A 20,817-nucleotide genomic window follows, 5' to 3' on the forward strand; every position below is an offset into this window, starting at 1 on the left:
GGGTTGACTAGGAACACTTAGGTGATGGTCGGGGGAGGAAGCATTCCAGGAAGAGGGAATAGCATATGTGAAGGCACTGGGGCAGGAAAGAGTGTGACATGCATTGGGAACTGAAAAAAAATTCATGTGGCTGGTGTGGAACAGGACAGGACAGTGGTGAGGGAGTAGATTGGAGAATAGGTGGGGGCCAGGTCATGTACAGCATGGGCATGATAAAGAACTGGAATTTAATTCTAACTAATGAGTAGCCCTTAAAAGGTTAAAGAAGGAGTGTGGTATGATCTAATTTATGTTTACAAATGATCACTAGCTGCTGAGTGGAGAATGAATTTCAGGGAAGTAATGGTGGGTATGGGGAGGCTAGGAAGCAGGATTTTTTCATGATCCAGAAGAAAGGCATTATGGGCAATCTTATGTTGGGGATTTTTTTTTTATTTTCCTGTTGGGCAGTACCAGTGTCTGGGAACACTATGAAGTTTTATATGTTGATTTTGTATTCAGCAACCTTGCTGCTCTCTCTTATTAGGACCCAAAGTTTGTCTGAAAATCAGGATGGGTTTTCTATATAGTCAGTTATATTTTCTGCAGATGAAGATATTTCTTTAAAATCTGTATTTAAAAAATTTCTTTCCCTTGTAATAGTGCGTTGAAGATGACTTCTAGTTTACTGTTGAGTGTAGCACTCTTATGTCCTTCCTGACATTAGTGAATATCTTCTGAGGCCCACTTATAAGTGTGATGATGTTTGCAACAGATTTTGATGGATACTATTGATCAGGTTAAGGAAATTCCCTTCTAGTCCTAGTTGGCTAAGGGCTTTTAATTTTTATTTTTTAATAAAAGATGAGAGTGGAATTTTATTGAGTGCTTTTCCAGAATCTACCTAGATGATCATAGATTTAATACTTTCATCTGTAATGTGGTGAATTATATTAATAGATTTTCCATGTTGACCCATTCTTTCATTCCTGGGATAAACCCCACTTGATCCCATTATCAGTTTGGATTAAGTTTGGCTGCAACAGGGTCTCAATAGTGTCTTCAGTGTATTTCTCTCTCACCAAGAAAAAAGAAAAAGGCTGGATGTAGAAGTTCAGTGTCAGGACCACAGGCTCCTCCTGGGGTCAGAAGGCTCATCTTCTACCCTTTGTATATCACACATAACCAAGGAGCTGGTGCTCAAGCCCCAGCCATCCTGTCTGCATTCTGAGCAGCACCAAGAAGAAAGAGAGGAGAAGGATGCAGTCCTTCCTTTTAAAAAGACTTCCTGCGGGAATTCCCTGGCAGTCCAGTGGTCTAGGACTCGGCACTTTCACTGCTGTGGCCCAGGTTCAGTCCCTGGTCGGGGAACTAAAATCCCTCAAGCTGCACAGTGAGGTCAAAGAAAAAAAAAAAGATTTCTTGAAAATTACACACAACACTTTCCCACATCATACTGGCTAAAAACTCATCCCATGGTGGCATCTAGCTGCAAGGGATGTGCTATGGAATAGTCTCTTATTGGGAAGCAATGTGCAACGAGCAGAGCTGAAAGAAAATCAGGGTTCTTATGGCTAAACACAAAGAGAAGAATGGGAAATGGAAGTCTGTTTTTGTCACAGTCTTGCTGTATTATTTTCATATAGGTTGCTGGATTTTTGAATAGCTACTATTTTATTTAAGATTTTTATATTTATGTTCATAAGTGATATTGGCCTACAATTTTGTTTTTATTGTTGTTATTCAGTTCAGGCATTAAGGTTATGCCAAACTCCTAAAATGAGTTTGGTAGCATTCTCTGTGTTCTGTTCTTTGAAACGATTTGTGTAAAGTAGGAATTATCTATTCCTTAAAGGTTTGGTAAAGGTTGCCTATAAAACTATCCGGGCCTTTTTGGGATAAGAGAAACTTTTTGAACTACAGCTTCAGTTTCTTTCATGGTTATTGATCTCTTATGGTTTTGTTTTTCTTCTTTTGATGATTTATATTTTTCTAAAAAATGGACCATTTAACAAAAATTGACAGTTTTCAAAATTTTTGGTACAAATATTCTTTCTCATGGTATTATAATTTTACACATTTTTATTATATTTATAGGTTATGCCCCCCTTTTTATTCCTAATACCACATGCTTATACCCTACCTCTCTTTTATGCTTCATTTTGCTCAAGGTTTGTATATTTTAGATCATTTTAATATATTTTTTAAATTATATTTTATTAATCTTATAAAAACTAGCTTTTGGTTTGGGTGAGCATCTCTATTGTTTCTCTTTTATCTTTAATATTTCCTTTCTTCTACTATTTCTCTGTTATCTTCTTTCTTCTACCATGTTTGATTTCTTTCAGCCTCTTGAACACTATTTCTTATTTTCTAACGTGTTTTTAAGGCTGTAAATTCCCTTCTAACTACACGGCTGTATCTGCCTCTCATAAGTTTTGGGATGCAGTGTTTTCATCGTTCAGTTATAAATAGTTTGTAACTAACTTCCTTTAGGAAGTTCATCATAACTTCCTTTTTAACTTGTAAATTATTTAGAATAATTTTTTATTTTTAAATTTTTTTTAGTTTCGAAATGTATTTTTTTGTTTGAGGGGCTCCTTTTCACTTTTGATTTCTAGATTTGCTATATTGTGGTCATAGAATGCATTCTGTATGATATTTATTCCTTAGAATTTGTCAAGGCTTCCTTCATCATATACACATATAGCATATATATGGTCAGACTTATAAATTGCATTTTTCAAATGTTTATCTTTGATTTTTTTTGGATGTCTGATCTAAGAGTTCTGAGTGAGGTGTTTTAAAAATGTCTCACCATGATTGTGAATGTGTCATTTTCCCTGGGAATTTTATTAATTTTTTTCTTAATTTGAGAGAATGCTATTTAGTATTCAGGCTTATGATTGTTGTATCTTCTTGGTGGGTTGGCCCTTTTATCATTAAATAGGATGCTTTTCATCCTTACTATTGGTTTTTGCCTTGAAGTTGGTTTTGCCTGATTTTATTGCTATGTCTGCTTTCTTTTGATTAATTTTCCATTATATCTTCTTCCATCCTTTGTCTTTTCAGCCTTCCATAGCCTTATGTTTTAGATATGTTGCTTGTAAGCAGTATGGAGCTAGAGTTAAGTAGACCTATTTAATCCATTTACATATTTTTTGATTACTGATTTATTTGGCCTTATTTCTATCATCTCTAAAAATTTTCTACTGGACATGCTTTTTCTTTGCTTTCCTCCTCCCCTACTTTTCTGCCCTCTATTGAACCGATCAAGGTGACTTTATTTCTCTTGTTCCCTCCATCCCTCCAATGCTTTGGAAGTTTACGTTTTAGTAGTGATTTCCCTCAAATTTTAAACAAATATAGTTAATTTCATATGTCTCTGATAAAGTCTAAAATTAGTATTTCTATCCTGAAATAGGCACAAAACAAGAACCTTGGAACACTTTAATTTCCTTCTTAACTCCCTCCTCTCATTTTCCATGTTTTATATATATATATGTTTTAAATTCTTCCTTTATTGGTAAAAAAAAGAGTGATTCTACAAAGTGATCTCAAGGGCCATCAAAGTATGAAAGCCATCAGGTGTGTCTGGCAACAGGCAGCTTCCTCCTCCTTCAGGGCAGAGCCAGTGGTTCCCATGCCTTCCAGCCCCGAGTTAGCCCCTCCCCCCTTTCTAAAACATCTTTATTGGAGTATAATTGCTTTACAATGTTGTGTTAGTTTCTGCTGTATAACAAAGTGAATCAGCTATATGTATACATACATCCCCATATCCCCTCCCTCTTGCATCTCCCTCCCTATCCCACCCCTCTGGGTGGTCACAAAGCACCGAGCTGATCTCCCTGTGCTATGTGGCTGCTTCCCCCTAACTATCTATTTTACATTTGGTAGTGTATGTGTGTCCATGCCACTCTCTTACTTCATCCCAGCTTACCCTTCCCACTCCCCGTTCTCTATGTCCATTCTCTATGTCTGCGTCTTTATTCCTATCCTGCCCCTAGGTTCTTCAGAACCATTGTTTTTTTTTTTAGATTCCATATATATGTGTTAGCGTACGGTGTTTGTTTTTCTCTTTCTGACTTACTTCACTCTGTATGACAGACTGTAGGTCCATCCATCTCACTACAAATAACTCAGTTTCGTTTCTTTTTATGGCTGAGTAATATTCCATTGTATATATGTGCCACATCTTCTTTATCCATTCATCTGTCAATGGACACAGGTTGTTTCCATGTCCTGGCTATTGTAAATAGAGCTGCAATGAACCTTGTGGTACATCACTCTTTCTGAATTATGGTCTTCTTAGGTTATATGCCCAGTAGTGGGCTTGCTGGGTTGTATGGTAGTTCTATTTGTAGTTTTTTAAGGAACCTCCATACTGTTGTCCATAGTGGCTGTATCAACTTACATTCCCACCAGTAGTGCCAGAGGGTTCCCTTTTCTCCACACCCTCTCCAGCATTTATCATTTGTAGATTTTTTTGATGATGGCCATTCTGACCGGTGTGAGGTGATACCTCATTGTAGTTTTGATTTGCATTTCTCTAATGATTAGTGAGGTTGAGCATCCTTTCATATATTTGTTGGCAATCTGTATATCTTCTTTGGAGAAATGTCTATTTAGGTCTTCTGCCCATTTTTGGATTGCGTTGTTTGTTTTTTTGCTACTGAGCTGCATGAGCTGCTTGTATATTTTGGAGATTAATCCTTTGTCAGTTGCTTCTTTTACAAATATTTTCTCCCATTCCATGTTATATTTATCTAGTATTTTGATTATACCTCTTTAAAAAACCCTGCCTTTAAGACCCTTTAAAAAATCTGTTGTTGTTATATCTTTTATAGTTTAATAGTTTGGATTTACAAACACGTTTTAACAATTTATGTGTTCACTATTGCTTGTTATTGCGCACTGCTTCCCCCTGGGTTCAATTTCCTCTATGCTCAAGTATTGCTTGAGCTTGGGACCAGTTTTAGAGTTAATGTCTAGGCTTGAGGTTTCTGTATTTCACTGGTGCTACTCATTCAAACCCCATTCCCACAACCAGAGCAGCCTTAACATTCTGATTTCTCAGCATCCTACTTCCAGGCCACATACCTGAATCATGACATAAATTTTCTAGTACACGTTTGTAAATGAAACAACCTTTTGTTTTTTTGGCTGCTGGCTTTACGCATGGGGTCTCCTTCCAGGTCCCCAGGATGCACAGGCTTGGGGTATCTCCTTAAATCCTCCCTGGGCGTTGCCATCTAGCCTCTAGCATATGTCTGGCCCATACTCCTGTGGCTCACTTGGCTTAGGTTCCCTTTCACCAGTAAGGTTTTGAATTTCCTTTTTGTTTCTGATACCTGAAGATGTCTCTTTCCTGCTTTCAAGCTTGGCATCGTAGCAAAACCATCTTTTGGGTTTTATTTGATCCAGCATTTCTATATGTATGGGGGTGGGGTGGGTGGGAACTTCCTAAGTTAGCTCAGTCCACTACATGTCAGCAGCAGTTACAGAGAGAAGTGGGACCAATTTTGGAAGCTTTTGGAGTGAAGTCAAGGAAGGGTGGGGACAGGCAGAGAATGAGGTCTTCCTTGCTCTTGTGTAGGTGCTTGGGGAGGTTTGGAGGGGTGGGCAGGGGAGAGGAGAAGGTTTATGGATAAATGTCTAAAGAACTGAATTGCTTGGGACAGGAGATCACACTGGGAATGCAGAGGGGGTGACAGGTGGGGAGAGAAGAAATCTGGCGCATCTTTCTGGCCAGGCTCCCTTGCTTGTCTGCTGAAGGCATCCTTAGTTATACACCTGCACCGTCCTTTCTCTCCCTTATGTCCCTGGCACTTTAAGTCTGACTTACCGCACACCAAGCCCCAGCTGGTACATAAAAGTGAGCCACGAATACCAGCAGCCCTTCTAGGCACACATCCAGGCCTAGCCCCCCACCCACTGCCACCCCATTTTCTTGGACTCTCTTGTCCTTGCTTCTGTCTCACTGGTCCCAGTATTTCTCTCTCTCTTTCTGTACTTCGGTTTAAAAAATTGCTGGGGAGGACAAGTTTCTCCTTTTCTGCCCTTCAGGTGTTCCCTGCTAACCTATTGGGCGAGGAGTGCAGATTCATGCTCCTTTATACCTGGGAGTTGTCTGTGGGTCTGTTCTCTTGCTCATCATCAGCGGTGACGTGGCTTAGAAATAGACAGGGGCTGGGGTTGGTGCCCCTTCAGTTCCATCTCCACCGCACCTCCACCTAAGATTCATCTGTCCACAGACATTTATTATAACCCTATTATCTGTCAAGTACTGTACTGGGCATGAAAGATACAAAGGTGAGCAGAGCCAGACACAGCCCCTGCCCCGCGAAGCTTGCTGCCATGTTCATCTAAGAACCTCCTAAGTGATGCAGAAGTACAGCTGAGCAGGAACCACAAAGGAGAGGTACGTACACTATGAGAGTGTGTAATAGGGGCCTTTGACCCAGTCAGAGGGGTCAGGCATGGATTTCCTGAGAATGTGACATTTGAGTGGAGATCTGAAGGATGAACAAAAATTAACAAAGTGAAAGTGGGAGCTGAGTATTCCAGGCAGAAGGCCCGGCAGGTGCTAAGACCCTGTGGTGGGAGGGGGAGCATAATTAAGAAACAGTTACCACCCCCATCTCAGGGCATCCTATAGCACCTGTCTTCCCAGACCCAGCACACTCTGGGCCATGATAAAAGAATGCATCAAATGTCACTGCTGGATATTAGAAGTCTGTTCCTAGGGCCTTTTGAGAACATCAAAACCATGTGATTTTTGCCTCTCTCTCTAATCATGGGATCCCCTTGTAGCTTCCACTTCTAGATCCCTGCCACAAAGATCTTATCTTAAATTCCAGATTTAGCAAAAACAAAACAAAGTAAACAAGTAAAAACACCATACAAGCCAATTAAATTTGATTATCAGATAAGCAATGAATTATTTTTAGTATAAGTACTTCCCAAACAGCACTTGAGACATACTTATACTAAAAAAATTAGCTGTTATTTATTTGAAATTAAAATTTAACTGGGAGTCCTGTATTTTATCTGACAACCCTACTTAGATCCCCTTGTGCCCAACCAGGGCTACCTGGAGAACTCTGTGTGGGGAGTCCACCCCTTCCTCAGCTTCATGATCATTTCTGGCTTTGGGACCTTGGGAAGGGAATGTGCAGAAAGAACAGGAAGCTTCCATCCTCATGAAGTTATATTCCAAGAGCAGTCCTGCAAAAGCAATGAGTCGCTGACTGACCACAAGCCTGGGGTGTGGCCACTGCCTCTATTCCTCAGCATCAACCCCAGGATGCTCACGACTCTTCCTCAATCTCCCACCCTAGCCCCACCTCGGCATCACTGTCACAGCCCCCAGCCTGTGGTGGTGGACTTGGGGATTCCTGACTGATTATATGTTTAAGCTCTTAGATGCTTTCTCAGAGAGGGAGCTGCTACAATGGCTGAGCCTTGCTGAAATGTCCACGCCTATTCTCCCTCCCACCCCCGCCAGCCTGCTGCCAAATACTCCTGGCAAAACTTCTTGACAACTCCTGGATGTTGAGCATTCCTTGGACAATATGTCTCTTGGGATAAGCCAGTTTCTTCCCAGAGCCATTTGTGTTATCCCTTAGAGAATCACAGGAGAAACATCTCCCAGAAGTAACCATGATAACTTCCAGAATCATCAGGAATGTGAGCATTGCCACCCTAAAGGACTTGAGGGGAGGAGGCCTCCTCAACCTTGTTAAAAGGCTTGGGGAGAAAATATTGTGAAAGGCATTGTTATGAATTAGTGATGATTCATAACTGAAGCCAGTTTCTATCCTGTGTTTGCAGCGATTGGTGAAGACTGCAGCAAATACTGCCAAATCCAAAACTAAATAGGGACATAAGACTTGGACTTCACTACCCTGAAAATGGATCAGTTAGAGTTAGGATTAGGTTTGGCTGTGAGTTACAGAAAACCCCCAAATGACAGTGACTCAAACATGATGGAAGTTTATTTCTCTCTTGCTTAGAAGTACAGAGAGTCAGTTGAGGGCTTGTAGGTGCTCCGCAGTGTCAGACCCAGGCTCCTTCTATCTTATTGCTCCTCCATCCTCAGCACGTGGCTTCCATCTCATGTTCCAAAATGGCTGCTTGAGGTCCAGCCATCACGTCTACATTATGGTCAGCAGGGAGGAGAAGGGAACAAAGAAGGGCATGCCCTCTCCTTTTAAGGACATTTTCTGAAAGTTGCACATACTACTTCTGCTTATAACCTATGAGCTAGAACTTAGCCACATAGCTACACCTAGCTACAAGGGAGGTGGGTAAAAGAATCTTTATTTGAAGGGGCCATGTGCCTAGCTTAAAATCGTGGGATTCTATTACAAAGGAAGAAAGGAGAATGGATGTTGGGGCATGATTTGTAATCTCTACCATCCTTCCTTCCAACCAACCAACCAAACAACCAGCGTTTATTTGAGGAACTGCCCGATTTAGTAAGGGAGACAGATATGTAAATACGTAACTAACTACAATACAATGTGATATGGAGTATAAAAAAGGTTTTATTCAGAGTGCTGTGGGAGAACAGATGGAAATGATCAACAGCAATCATAATAATCAATAACTACAATGGTCTGGCTGGGTTCTCAGTGCCACACTCCCATTATCTTATTTGTCCACCTCCCTTGTTTTTCAGTGTGAGCTACAAACCTTCCTGCCTCACCATGTAATAGCTAACACTTGCAGTGGGCAGGCCACGTGCTGTTCTAAGTTTCTTAGATACATTATCTCATAACAATCCTGTGAGTAGGTACTATTATCATTCTCATTTATAGATGAAGAACCTGAGGCACGAGCCATAGAGCTGGGTTTTGGACCCGGACATTCTGGCTCCAGAGCATACATGCTTAACCACTCTGCTAGCCTACCTTCCCTAAAACTGTTCATTCTCATTCCCTCCCCCAGCCTTCTCACCCCCAAATCTCCAGCAGACAACCTCCCCGCTTACTTCATTGTAACGACTGAGGTCATTGGTGGGACCTCTCTCCGCTGCCGGACCAGCCTCCAACTGGCATCTCTTTCCTTGCCTCCTCCAGCAGTCCTGCCTCAGGGGTTGAGGCATCTGCCTTTCTGGTTAAAGCTGCTCCTCTCTCTCAGTCCTAGGAGGGCAGTGGAGTGTAATGGTTTAAGAGCTGACCTCTGCAGACAAGACAGCACTCAATTAATAAGTGTCTGGTCTTAGGAAGTCACTTAGGTTCTCTAAGCCTTAGTTTTCTCGTCTGTGAGTAGGGGTGATACTAATGTGAGGATTGAGCATACTGATTCATGTAAAGTGGTTATTATTCGTTCCCCTCCTATCTGGTCCTTGGATTACGGCCTCTCTCTTCTCTAGCTTGAACTGACTTCTCTTTACAGGTTGTATTAGTTACCTATGGCTGCTGTATTATTATAGCACAGTATTAGAGCCACTAATTTAGTGGCATCCAATAATCCGTATTTATTATCTTACATTTCTGGAGGTTGGAAGTCTGAACTGGGTTTCACTACGCTGAAATCAAGGTGTTGGCAGGACTGACCCCTTTTGGAGTCTCTGGAAAGCATCAGTTTTTTTCACCTTTCCCAGCTTTTAGAGGCTGTCCGCATTCCCTGGCTTGTAGCCCGTTTCTGTTTTCAAAGCCAGCAGTGGCGGGTTGAGTCCTCACAGGCAGTCACTCCACCCTTGATCCCATTGTTCCATCTGCTTCTCTGATTCTGACTTTCCTGCCTCCCTCTTTCACTTATAAGGACCCTTTTGATTAAAACGGACACAACGGGATAGTGCAGGATCTCGTCTCAAGATCCTTGATGATGTAATCATTTTTGCAAAGTCCTTTTTGCTGTGGAAGGTAACATATTCATAGGTTCTGGGAATTAGGACAGGGACTTTTTTGGGTGGCCACTATTCTACCTACCCCTTGGGGATATGGCATGTGAGAACCATCCATATGTCCCTCCTTTTTCTCCCCCTCCAGCTCTATTGAGATACAATTGACAAATAACCAGATGATCCCTTCCTTAAAGGTACATTGTCTTCTTTCTTCCTTCCTTCTCAACCAAGCTCTTTGGAAGAGTTGTCTTGCCTAGTTTTCTCCACCTCCTGACGACCCCCTCCCATCTGCGTCTGCCCCCATACTCCACCAAACTGACTCTTGCCCTGATCACCAGTGCCTTCCATATTGGCAAGTCAATGGGCACCTTTCATTCTCAACTGGCTGCATTTTCCAGTTGGCTGCTCATTCCTGCTTGAGAGCCTTTTTCGAGGATTTCATCCTTTTGTGGTCCCCTGTCTGCCTTTTAGGTGACTTTCTCTTGATTTTCCTCCTCGTCCTCTCTGGCTTAGACGTGCCTGGGGCTACGCTGTCTCCACTGGCCCCTGAAGTGTCTGTGTTCCCCAGGGCTTTGCATCTTTGTTCCATTTCTCTTTTCTTGAGTGATCTTGTCTCACACTGCTGGTTTTAAATGCCACTTGCACAAAGATGACCAATTCCTGCTTGTGCTGTGCAGATCTCTGGCTCCTGGCTGGAAGTGTTGGTGAAGATTGTGTTTCCAGTAATCCCATAAGCTCCTCAATTTCTTTGGTGTTCCTTCAAGTAGACACAGTGAGAGAGCTACTTGAGGTACTGACTCGAGAACCATGAAGCCTGGGGCATTCATGCTTCTGTTCCAGACTGTGTGGCCTACTTCCATCGAGACACAGTGTGGGGCTTCCCTGGTGGCATAGTGGTTAAGAATCTGCCTGCCGATGCAGGGGACTTAGGTTCGAGCCCTGGTCCAGGAAGATCCCACATGCCACGGAGCAACTAAGCCTGTGCGCCACAATGACTGAGCCTGTGCCTAGAGCCCATGAGCCACAACTATTGAGCCCACATGCCACAACTACTGAAGCCTGCGCGCCTAGAGCCCATGCTCCGCAACAAGAGAAGCCACTGCAATAAGCCCGCGCGCCGCAACGAAGAGTAGCCCCTGCTCACTGCAACTAGAGAAAGCCCACGTGCAGCAACGAAGACCCAACGCAGCCAAACAACAACAACAAAAGATACAGTGTGATCTTCTCAGGACCCCTCAGAGGACAGTGAAAGGCACAGACCCAGTGATGACAAAGGACAGCTCCATGTTTCATGGGGGTAACAGAAAAGCAAATAGGGAAGGCAGATCTTCACTAATGTATTTATTGGGGCAAGCCCCACCTTTACCTGTGTGGTTTGCAATTGCTGGAGCGCCGAAGGAGCCAGAGGCTAACTGGAGCTCAAAGCACAAAAATATTTAAAGGGAGCCAAAGGGCACCCTGACAGTTCAGTTAGACATAGAAAACTCTCACCAGAAACAGAGCAATGTAACCAAACCGTGGGACCGCCTCCAAATGCAACAAGACAGCTGATGGAGGGATGGTACTAGGATGGCCTCGAGGCAGTCAGGGGGCTAAAGAAGAGGAGGGGGCTTGAGCAGGGAACCAACAGGCAGTGAGGGGGAGGAAGGCCATTTCAGGCAGGGGAATAGCACGTGCAGAGGCTGAAGTCAGGGCCAGTATAATCTACCTGGGGAGCAAGGAGGGTTCAAGGGAGATGAGGTCAGAGAGGACTGCATCCAGAGTAAATGCTAGCACAGGAAGCCTGGGCTTTATCTTGTTGGCAATGTTAGTCTTCAGAAAGACTAACTACTCCAGTGCTGGGTGGATTGGTGAGGGAATGTTGGGCCCCAGATCTTAAAATACGCATAGGTATAATTTTTAAAAGGTATAATTTCATTTTATTTTATTCAAAAAATTATTTTATTACTATTTCTTATTGAAGTGTAATTGACCTACAATACTATGTAGTGTCAGGTGCACAAATTCAATATTTCTATACATTATTCAATGACCACCACGATAAGTCTAGTTACCATCTGTCACCATATAAAGTTACTACGATATTCCTGACTATACTACTCATGCTGTACATTTCATCCCTGTGACTTATTTATTTTGTAGCTGGAAGTTTGTCCCTCTTAATCTCCCTCACCTATTTCACTCATCCCCCACCTGCAAAGTATAATTTTAGAGAGAGGAGGTACCTTGGCATTGGTACTGGTTCATTCCTGTCGTTTTGTAGCATATATGTGTGTGTGTTTATATATAATATATATTCATATATATCATATAATGTATTTTATATACACACACACATATATACGTACTAGATGGCCCAGGTGGAGGGTGAGTGAACTCCCAAAGGCACGTAGCAACAAGGCCAGCGTTAGAACTCTGGCCTGCCTCGCAGTCCACTGCCCTTCTTCTGTGCTATTCTGAGTGGAGGCAGCAGTGTCCGAAAGGAGGTTGATCCAATAGTCAAGGAAAGAGAGATGCAAGCCCCGACCAGGGCAGGACAGGGCAGGTGCCAAGGTGAAGACCATGTGGGGGGCAATGCGGATATGTTCCTGCTTTCTCTTTCTCTGGGTGGGGGTTGGGACATAGGGCTGGCTGGGGACTGATCATGAGTGCATCTCTCTTTCCTGGGTCCTGCAGCATCCTTCTGGGCCTGGTTTCTATGGCAACAGGCTCCCAGCAGGCAGCCTGCCAGCTGGAGGGAAGCAGGCAGGCAAGGCAGGCAGGGAGAGAAGGCCCAGGCAGCATGAGGAAGGCTAAAGTTGTGGGGGGTGGGGGAGTCTCCTGGGAAGCAGGAGGAGCCCCTAAATCTGGCCCCCCAAATCCCTCTCTCTTCTGACCATATGAGGGTGGAGGTAGCTTAGGACACATGGGCTTTTCTTTCAATGGTCCTTGAATTTCCAGACCTCAGACATCTGTTCACCTCTCCCTCCACCCTCACATCTCCGGACTCTGTCTTCTTTTTTTTTTTTAACATCTTTATTGGAGTGTAACTGTTTTACAATAGTGTGTTAGTTTCTGCTTTACAACAAAGTGAATCAGTTGTACATATACATATGTTCCCATATCTCTTCCCTCTTGCGTCACCCTCCCTCCCACCCTCCCTATCCCACCCCTCTAGGTCGTCACAAAGCACAGAGGTGATCTCCCTGTGCTATGCGGCAGCTTCCCACTAGCTATCTAATTTACATTTGGTAGTGTGTATATTGGACTCTCTCTTCTTTAAGTATTATCTGACCCCAACCTCATGCGCCTCAGGGAGCACTTACTTCTTCATAGAAAAGCGCCCTCACTCTGATTGAACTCAGTGGGGAGGGGGAGAACAAGGTCAACTGATGTTCTGTTTTACATAAGATTTGCATATTATTAACTCAAAGACAAGAAATTTCCAGGCCCTGTGTCATTCCTGCCAACAACTTAATTCAGCTCCACTGGCACCGGCTGACTGTGTCTGGCCAGGCTCCGTGCTGAGCCATGGAGTCCCTAGAGGAGAAGTTCTCCCAGCTGCAGCCCACCCCTTCTCCCCCAGCTGCTCTAAAGCAGTTCTTCCTGATGTTCTAGCAGCTGCTGTGGTGGCAAGTTCTTGGGCTGTGGAGAGTGGCAGCCCTGGGTCCAGATCTTGGCTCCGCTGTTTTGCAGCTGGGTGACTGTGGGCCTCTCTGTGCTATAGTTTATTCATCTCTCCATAGGACTGAGAATATACCCATACAGCTGGTATGCACTAGCGAAGACACGTTGTTTGTTAAAATGCTGAAATAATGCTGTGTTCCTTGGTAAAGAGCCACCACCCTGGACCCTCCCCAGGCCCTTTTGGCCCACAATCCTGCTTCTGCGGGGTGATGCCCTAGCACTTTGGTTTTGTCCGTCTGATTGGTGTCTGCCAGCATCTGTTCTGCCCATGGAGTACAGGTGGTTAAATATGTTGAATATCACCCCTGTCCAGAACCGGTGCAACAGGTAGGTAGGTTATGTACCGACCCGTGGCAAGGACTGATACATTTAAAGGTCGTGAATTAATGTCCATCGCTTTGTAGGTTTCCTTTTGGCCTGGGGTGCGGGTGAGGGCTGGGATGAGACTGGGCAGGGGCAGAGATAACCGCCAGCTCTCTCACCAGGCGGGCGAGGTTCAAGCGCTCCAACAGTGTGACAGCCGGAGTGCAGGCTGACCTGGAGCTGGAGGGCCTGGCCGGCCTGGCCACCGTGGCCACAGAAGACAAGGCCCTGCAGTTCGGACGCTCCTTCCAGAGGCACGCCTCTGAGCCCCAGCCCGGGCCCCGGGCTCCCACCTACTCAGTCTTCCGCACGGTCCACACGCAGGGCCAGTGGGCCTACCGCGAGGGCTACCCACTGCCGTATGAGCCGCCGGCCACCGATGGGTCGCCCGGCGCCGCCCCTGCCCCTACCCCCGGCCCCGGGTCCGGGCGCCGTGACTCCTGGATGGAGCGCGGCTCACGTAGCCTCCCCGACTCAGGCCGCACGTCCCCCAGCCCACGGGATGGCGAGTGGTTCATCAAGATGCTGAGGGCGGAGGTGGAGAAGCTGGAGCACTGGTGCCAGCAGATGGAACGCGAGGCGGAGGACTATGAACTGCCCGAGGAGAGTGAGTGAGGGGGCGCCGGGCACGGAGGCGTCATGGCGGCGGCGGCCACTACCGCGATGTGATAGGAGGGGCCTTTGGCTGGGCGTGACTGTGCCTTTCTCACAGTTTGGTCTTATGGCCCCCAGACCTTGGTGGCTCCCATTGGCAGTAGGGCATGTTGGGAGCTCTTGGAAGGAAACAGGGAGCAGCTTCAGAGGTCAGAGCTAGGACTGGGAAAGTGACCGGGTGAGAGGGCTGGGCCTTCTAGGAGATGGCTGCCAGCCCAAGTCCATGGGGATTGAGGGGACCCTCTTCCCATCTGGGCTGTTGTGGGAATCCAGGTCTGATCCAGGTGTGAGACCAGGACTTCAGGCAGAGGGGGAGGCAGTGCACAGTGTCAGCTCACGTCTGAGGTCTAGGACAAGGAGATTCAGCCAGGAAGACAGGGCCCTGCAAGTCCAGTCTGAGAGGAGACACAGGGTTCACCGCAGAATCCCCAAGTTGATGGGATAGTGACTAGAAGACAAGAGTCATGCACATGACATTATTTGGTAATTCTCAATGAGCCAAGGAGTCATATACTGATGAGTGACAAAGTTCTGCCAGTGAGTGGTCACTGAGCTAGTGCCTGGCTAAGGCTATTGGGCTAGGCTGGCACTGGTTTCCATCTGTTCTCTGACATGGGAGGGGAGCAGACACAGGAGGATAAGCACTCAAGAAGTGTAGATCGTATGAAAGTAGAAACATCAGTGTCCGGGGAGACAGTCTTCTTGGTGAAGTGGGATAGGAGCTGCTTGTTAAGACCTTGAGGATGGGATGGGGAGGGGGCCGGAGGAGACAGATGGGTAGATGGTGCCAGTTAACAGAGGGGTCAGTCATTCAGGGCAGACTTCCTGGAGGCTGGGTAAGGAGAGGCATCTTTCCTCTCCCCGCATCTCCTTTTGCTCTCCAGTCCTGGAGAAGATCCGCAGTGCCGTGGGCAGCACACAACTTCTCCTGTCCCAGAAGGTGCAGCAGTTCTTCCGGCTGTGTCAGCAAAGCATGGTGAGTGCCCATGGCACAGAGCCTATCAGGTGTGTGCACCTGGTAGGGGACTGGCGTGTGTGTATGCCTGGAAGTGAGACCAGGCGTTTGTCTTGTCTTGTTTCCCTGCCTCCCAGTCCCCTCCCTGCTCTCTCAGGTTGATCTCCCTGACAGCGAGGGTGGGCTGGGCTTCCTCTGGTCCCAGCTGGGGCTCAGAGCTGCCGCCTGCCGGCCTCCCCGTCTCCCCCCGCTGCAGGACCCCACTGCGTTCCCCGCGCCCACCTTCCAGGACCTGGCGGGTTTCTGGGACCTCTTGCAGCTCTCTATCGAGGATGTCACCCTCAAGTTCCTGGAGCTACAGCAACTCAAGGCCAACAGCTGGAAACTCCTGGAGCCTAAGGTGGGGGGAGGTCCCTTCAAACCAAGAGTCCAGACCCTGGAAAATGCCCTTCCCCAGAGAGTGTGGGCGGAGGTGGGGGCGGGGGAGGAAGGCAGCAGAAGAGACCTTGGGCAGCAAAGGTAGCCCTGGACAGGTGTTGGTGACCCTCTCCGACCCTGCTCTCGGTCACTGCCCTCTTCTTGGCCCCACTGCTCATCACTGCCTGAGCTGCAAGAACCCTTTGGTGGCTGTAGCCACCTCGGCCCAGCTGTCGTTTGAGGGAGCCAAACTAGAGCGTCCAGAAGGGCAGACTGCCCTCAGCTTGGATCTCGGCACAGAGGGGACCTTCAAGGTCCGCTCAGCCCTCATCTCACTAGACCTTGTCAGTGATGGGTCCCAGCAGCCTGGAACGTGAGCCTTCATTGCCTTGCCTGGGTCGGGGGAACTGCACTCCTCTGGACCAGGAGGGAAGGGTTCCACTCCCCCCCCCCCCCCCCCCCCCCCCCCCCCCGGGAAGGAGCGAACGCTCTGATGCGAGTTGTGGAAAACGGCTCCACCAGGGGGCGCTCGAGTCCACCTCTTTTAAAAATGAAAAATGTGGGTTTGACCTTGGCAGAACAAGCACCCCTGGGGCTTCGGGGGCCGTCACACGCTCTCAAGAACCTCTCTCACGAGTCAGAGGCGCGCGCTGTTAAGTGTTCCGGGCCGCGGGGGCGCCGGTTGGGAAGTCGTGTGGGCACCCGCCCCCAAACTAAGTGCCGCCCCCTCTGCCGGCAGGAGGAGAAGAAGGTCCCTCCGCCGATACCAAAGAAGCCCTTGCGGGGCCGGGGCGTGCCGGTGAAGGAGCGCTCCCTGGACTCGGTGGACCGGCAGCGGCAGGAAGCGCGCAAGCGGCTCCTGGCGGCCAAGCGCGCCGCCTCCTTCCGCCACAGCTCGGCCACCGAGAGCGCCGACAGCATCGAGATCTACATCCCCGAGGCCCAGACCAGGCTGTGACCGGCCCGGCCCGCCCAGCCCGGGCACGGACCCGCGGTTTTCTACCCGTACTGTACACCCAGCGTCGAGGTCACTGTGAACGCGGGCCGCCCCGTGCGCCCGCCCCGCCGGCACCGCACGCCCCGGCCCCTCCTGCCCGTCACGGTCTCGTGGGTTTTTTACCTTCCCGACCCCACGCGAAGGCGCCCGGGCTGGGCTGGGGGCCGTGCCTCTCCGCCCTGCGCTCCCACCGGGACCCCCCCACCTTCCAGGTCCGACGCTTCGTCCCCACCTCCTCCCCACGGGCACCATCTCTGCCATTACTTACCCCACGGGCCAGGCCGGTCCGGGTCCCCCATCTGGGCTCTGCGTCCCCCCCACCCCGCGGGGCTGGGCTTCGTGGGGAATCAAGCTTCGTGGCTTTTTATGAAGAATCCCGAACCCTGCCTAGGAGCCCGCCCCACCCTCCCGGGGGCTCTACCCTCAGCCCTCAGCCCACCGGGCCCAGGGACCACAGTGGCTGGACCAACCCAGGACCAGGGCGCCTGGGCCTCTCCCCTTTCCCAGCTGCTGGGGAGGGGAGATGGGGGCTTCCCCTCACCACACCTGTGGCTGTTCCCACATCCCCCTGAGTATCCCAGGAAAAATAAAACGGCAGAACTGCACTCAGAGCCAGCTGCTCTCTCCAGAAGAAGCCACCTGTGCCCGAGCGAGCGGGGGACGGGGTGGAGGGAGGAGAGACCGGAGCCCAGGCTTTTGGTTTGGGGAGAGCGGGGTTGTCTGGGCCAGCAGTGGGAAAGAGGATTCGGCCCCCGGGTGGCGACAGAGGACCTGAGCCCTCCTGGAGGGGCCCGGGTGGGTTGAAGGGTCCCGGGTGGGGTGAAGAGGCCTGTCTTCCAGTTCCTCCTAGTTTAGTCCGGTTCCCTTTCTGCCTTCGAGTTCCCCAGGGTTCCCCCAGAGAGGAAAGCCCAGAGCCCAATGCCTGGCACACAGCATGTGCTCCATGAACAGGAGGGCTGCTGTTCTTCGATATGGGCAAATATTGGTTTCCTTTTCCCTAAGGGGCCAGTGTTCTTTCCGCTCCAGAAAACTGTTCAATTCTGTGCTGTCATGTTTTCTGATGCCTTCTGTGCATGGGTACATTGATGGGGAACAAAAGAGAGAACAGAACTTTCCTGGGAAGCTCAGTGGCATCCCAAACCTAGTAGTGATGGCTAATATTTATTAGATGCTTGCTGAGGGTCAGGCGAGATGCGAGTGCTTTACATGAACGTAGCTCATCCTTACAACAGATGAGAAAGCTGAAGCCCAGGAGAGGTCAGGTGCCCTGGCCAAAGTCACAGGCAGGCCTAAGAGTGGTGGACCCAGGTCTGTCTAATGTAAATCCTGAGCGTTTAGCTCTACAGCCTTTTGAGCCCAGAAAGAGTTGAATGGCAGCTCCTACCCTCAAAGCCCTCTCTCCAGTCTTTGCGTTGATGTGGCATTCTAAGGCAGGACGAAGAACCCTCCAAAGGGGTTGGCTGCTCTTCTGGGCCACACTGGACTAGCCAGTTCTTCTCATTGATTTATTTAGCAAATATTTATCAAGAACCACTGTTGGCCCTGCCCAGCACCTGAAGATAGCTCTGAACAAGTTAGTTTCTGCTCTTATGGTGCTAACGGCCATATAGGAAAAAACGACAAGTAAGCAGTTACATTGTAAGGGTGAGTGCTGGAAAGATGATTAGGTATTAGCCACTGAAGGAGGGCGAGGGCTGGAAGGAATGTTCAAGATCAGAGAACAGCTGTGCAGAGACTTGGAGGAGAAAGAGGTATTGGGAGGGCAGAGGCTTGACCATGCCGGGCTTTTGGGTTAATTTGAGGAAGGTGGGCCTGGGTCCTGAGGGCCACGGGGAGCCACTGAAGGGTTTTGAACAAGAGAGTGACATGAACAGATATTTTACAGGCTGGTCTGGAAGACCACCTGAAAAGCAAGAGGTCATATACCCGCACACACTCATTTGAGACCACTGGGAGGTGAAGAGGGCTCCCGTGCGACCCGAATTCCCAAAAGTGAATCAGCTTGGAGCTGATCCCAAACAGATTTCTGGGCCCTGTGCAAGACTTAGTGAATAGAGTCTTTGCTCTCAGATGAGTTTTTTTGGCTTATTTATTTTGGCTGCGTTGGGTCTTCGTTGCTGTGTGTGGGCTTCTCATTGCGGTGGCTTCTCTTGTTGCAGAGCACGGGCTGTAGGCACACGGGCTCAGTAGTTGTGGCTTGAGGGCTCTAGAGCTCAGGCTTAGTAGTTGTGGCACATGGGCTTAGTTGCTCCACGGCATGTGGGATCTTCCCGGGCCAGGGCTCGAACCCGTGTCACCTGCATTGGCCGGCAGATTCTTAACCACTGCACCATTTTGATGGCAGCCAGGTTTGGGAATACTGAAATTGGATGACTCAAAGTTTCAAGTAGAAATGTTCATATGTCTATTTCCCCCATATTTGCCAAGTGGGGCATTGGCTGAGTGAATTTATCATCCTGAGGTTCAGTTTTCTCACCTCGAAAATGGGGATCTGGGAGAGGTTTGAACTAGACAATACTCAGATCAATCCCATGAAGCAGGTATTGTTATCACCCCCATTTTACAGATGAGAAAACCGAGGCTTGGAGAGGTTCAACAACTTAGCTCGAATCACGAAGCCAGGAAGTAGCTGAGTCCAGGTTTAACGTCTACATTATATAGCTTTTTATGGGTCTCTGTGTTTTCCCAGAAACTGGGCCAGGCTTGCCGGGACCATGAGGTATATGGGAATGGACATGGAGAGACGGGTAGCATCCGAGACTGTGTGGGCATCCTGCTACAGACGTGATGTCTAAAATCTCCCCGTGTGGGGCTGATGTAGGGGGCGTGTGGGGAGTCTCCTTAGGATATTGTGGCCCAGGTAGTTAGTTGTGCTGGGCTCCATGGACATGTCAAGGATTAGATCCAGTCCCTGTGCCTGAGTTGCTCCCATCTGGCCATAGCAAGGCACATAAACACAAAGTTATGGTATAAAGGGAGTCCTGCTCTCCCAGAGGGGCTGAAGAGACCAGAGGAGGGAGCCTCTAGCAGCTGGTGAGTCTAGGAAAACTTTCTGCAAGAGGAGCCTTTCGAACTGGGTCTTGCAGGATGAATTAGAGTTTCGTAGTCGGGGATGAGGAGGGAAGACATTCATTTCAGGCAAAAGGACCAGCTTAGGCAAAGGCATGGAATGCTATGTGTGGGGGGGATAATGGGAAGAGCAGAGACTGGAGAGAGGTGACAGGCTAGGACGGGTAGAAGGAAAATAAAGGAGATGTGGCTGGAAGGGAGCCATGGGTTTAAGCTGGAGAGTCCATGCTTTTATTTAAGTGTTTGAAAGACTCTTTGGCCAACAGGATAGAAATGGACTGGAGGAGGCAATGGAAGGCAGACAGACCATTGAAGGAGTTGCCAAGGTGGTCCAGGTAAGAGATGATGAATTTGAGAGACATTCAGGAGGCATAGGTGCTATAAACTGGATCTGGGGAATAAAGCAGAGATGAAGAGGCCTTGAAGATGTCACTCAGGTTTTTGGCTTGGTGAGTAAGTAATGCCATAAATGGACATAGGACATTACAGAAGGAGGAGTAAATTTGAGGAATATTAAACATACTGGTGATCAATTACCAAGCACTTAGAAGGTGCCATATACTGTAAATGCTAAGCATTTTATACACATTGGTGATTTAGTACAGAACAACCGAAGGGGGGGTGGGTACTATTACTGTCTTTTTTAAAACAATGAGTGTAAACAGCTTTTCTGATATTAGCAGGCAGCAGGGGCAGAATTTGAACCCACAACTCTCTGATTCCTAAATCTGTGCCCTGCAGCCCTACTCAGTTCTGCCTGACAGAACTGCTAGCCGCTACTTGAGACTCAGCTCAAGGGCAGGTTCCTCTGGGGAGCCTTCCCTGATTCTTCCTGGGGCTCCTTCTCTGTGCTACTTGTGCATG

General features: G+C 48.0%; 1 protein-coding gene across 5 annotated transcripts in view; it reads left to right on the forward strand.

The window, feature by feature from the left end:
- The window catches only part of DLGAP3 (DLG associated protein 3), a 60,907-nt gene extending 43,418 nt beyond the window's left edge, over positions 1-17,489 (forward strand). For all 5 annotated transcript variants that reach the window (XM_059056736.2, XM_067011991.1, XM_067011972.1 and 2 more), the window contains 4 exons: positions 13,984-14,468; positions 15,400-15,491; positions 15,727-15,870; positions 16,627-17,489. In XM_059056736.2, the coding sequence (XP_058912719.1) occupies positions 13,984-14,468; positions 15,400-15,491; positions 15,727-15,870; positions 16,627-16,845 (940 nt within the window). In that variant the 3' untranslated portion in view covers positions 16,846-17,489. The remainder of the gene's footprint in view (positions 1-13,983; positions 14,469-15,399; positions 15,492-15,726; positions 15,871-16,626) is intronic.
- The last annotated feature ends 3,328 nt before the right edge of the window (positions 17,490-20,817 follow it).

This window comes from Kogia breviceps, chromosome 1 (assembly GCF_026419965.1).
Source record: "Kogia breviceps isolate mKogBre1 chromosome 1, mKogBre1 haplotype 1, whole genome shotgun sequence".
NCBI lineage: Eukaryota > Metazoa > Chordata > Mammalia > Artiodactyla > Physeteridae > Kogia > Kogia breviceps.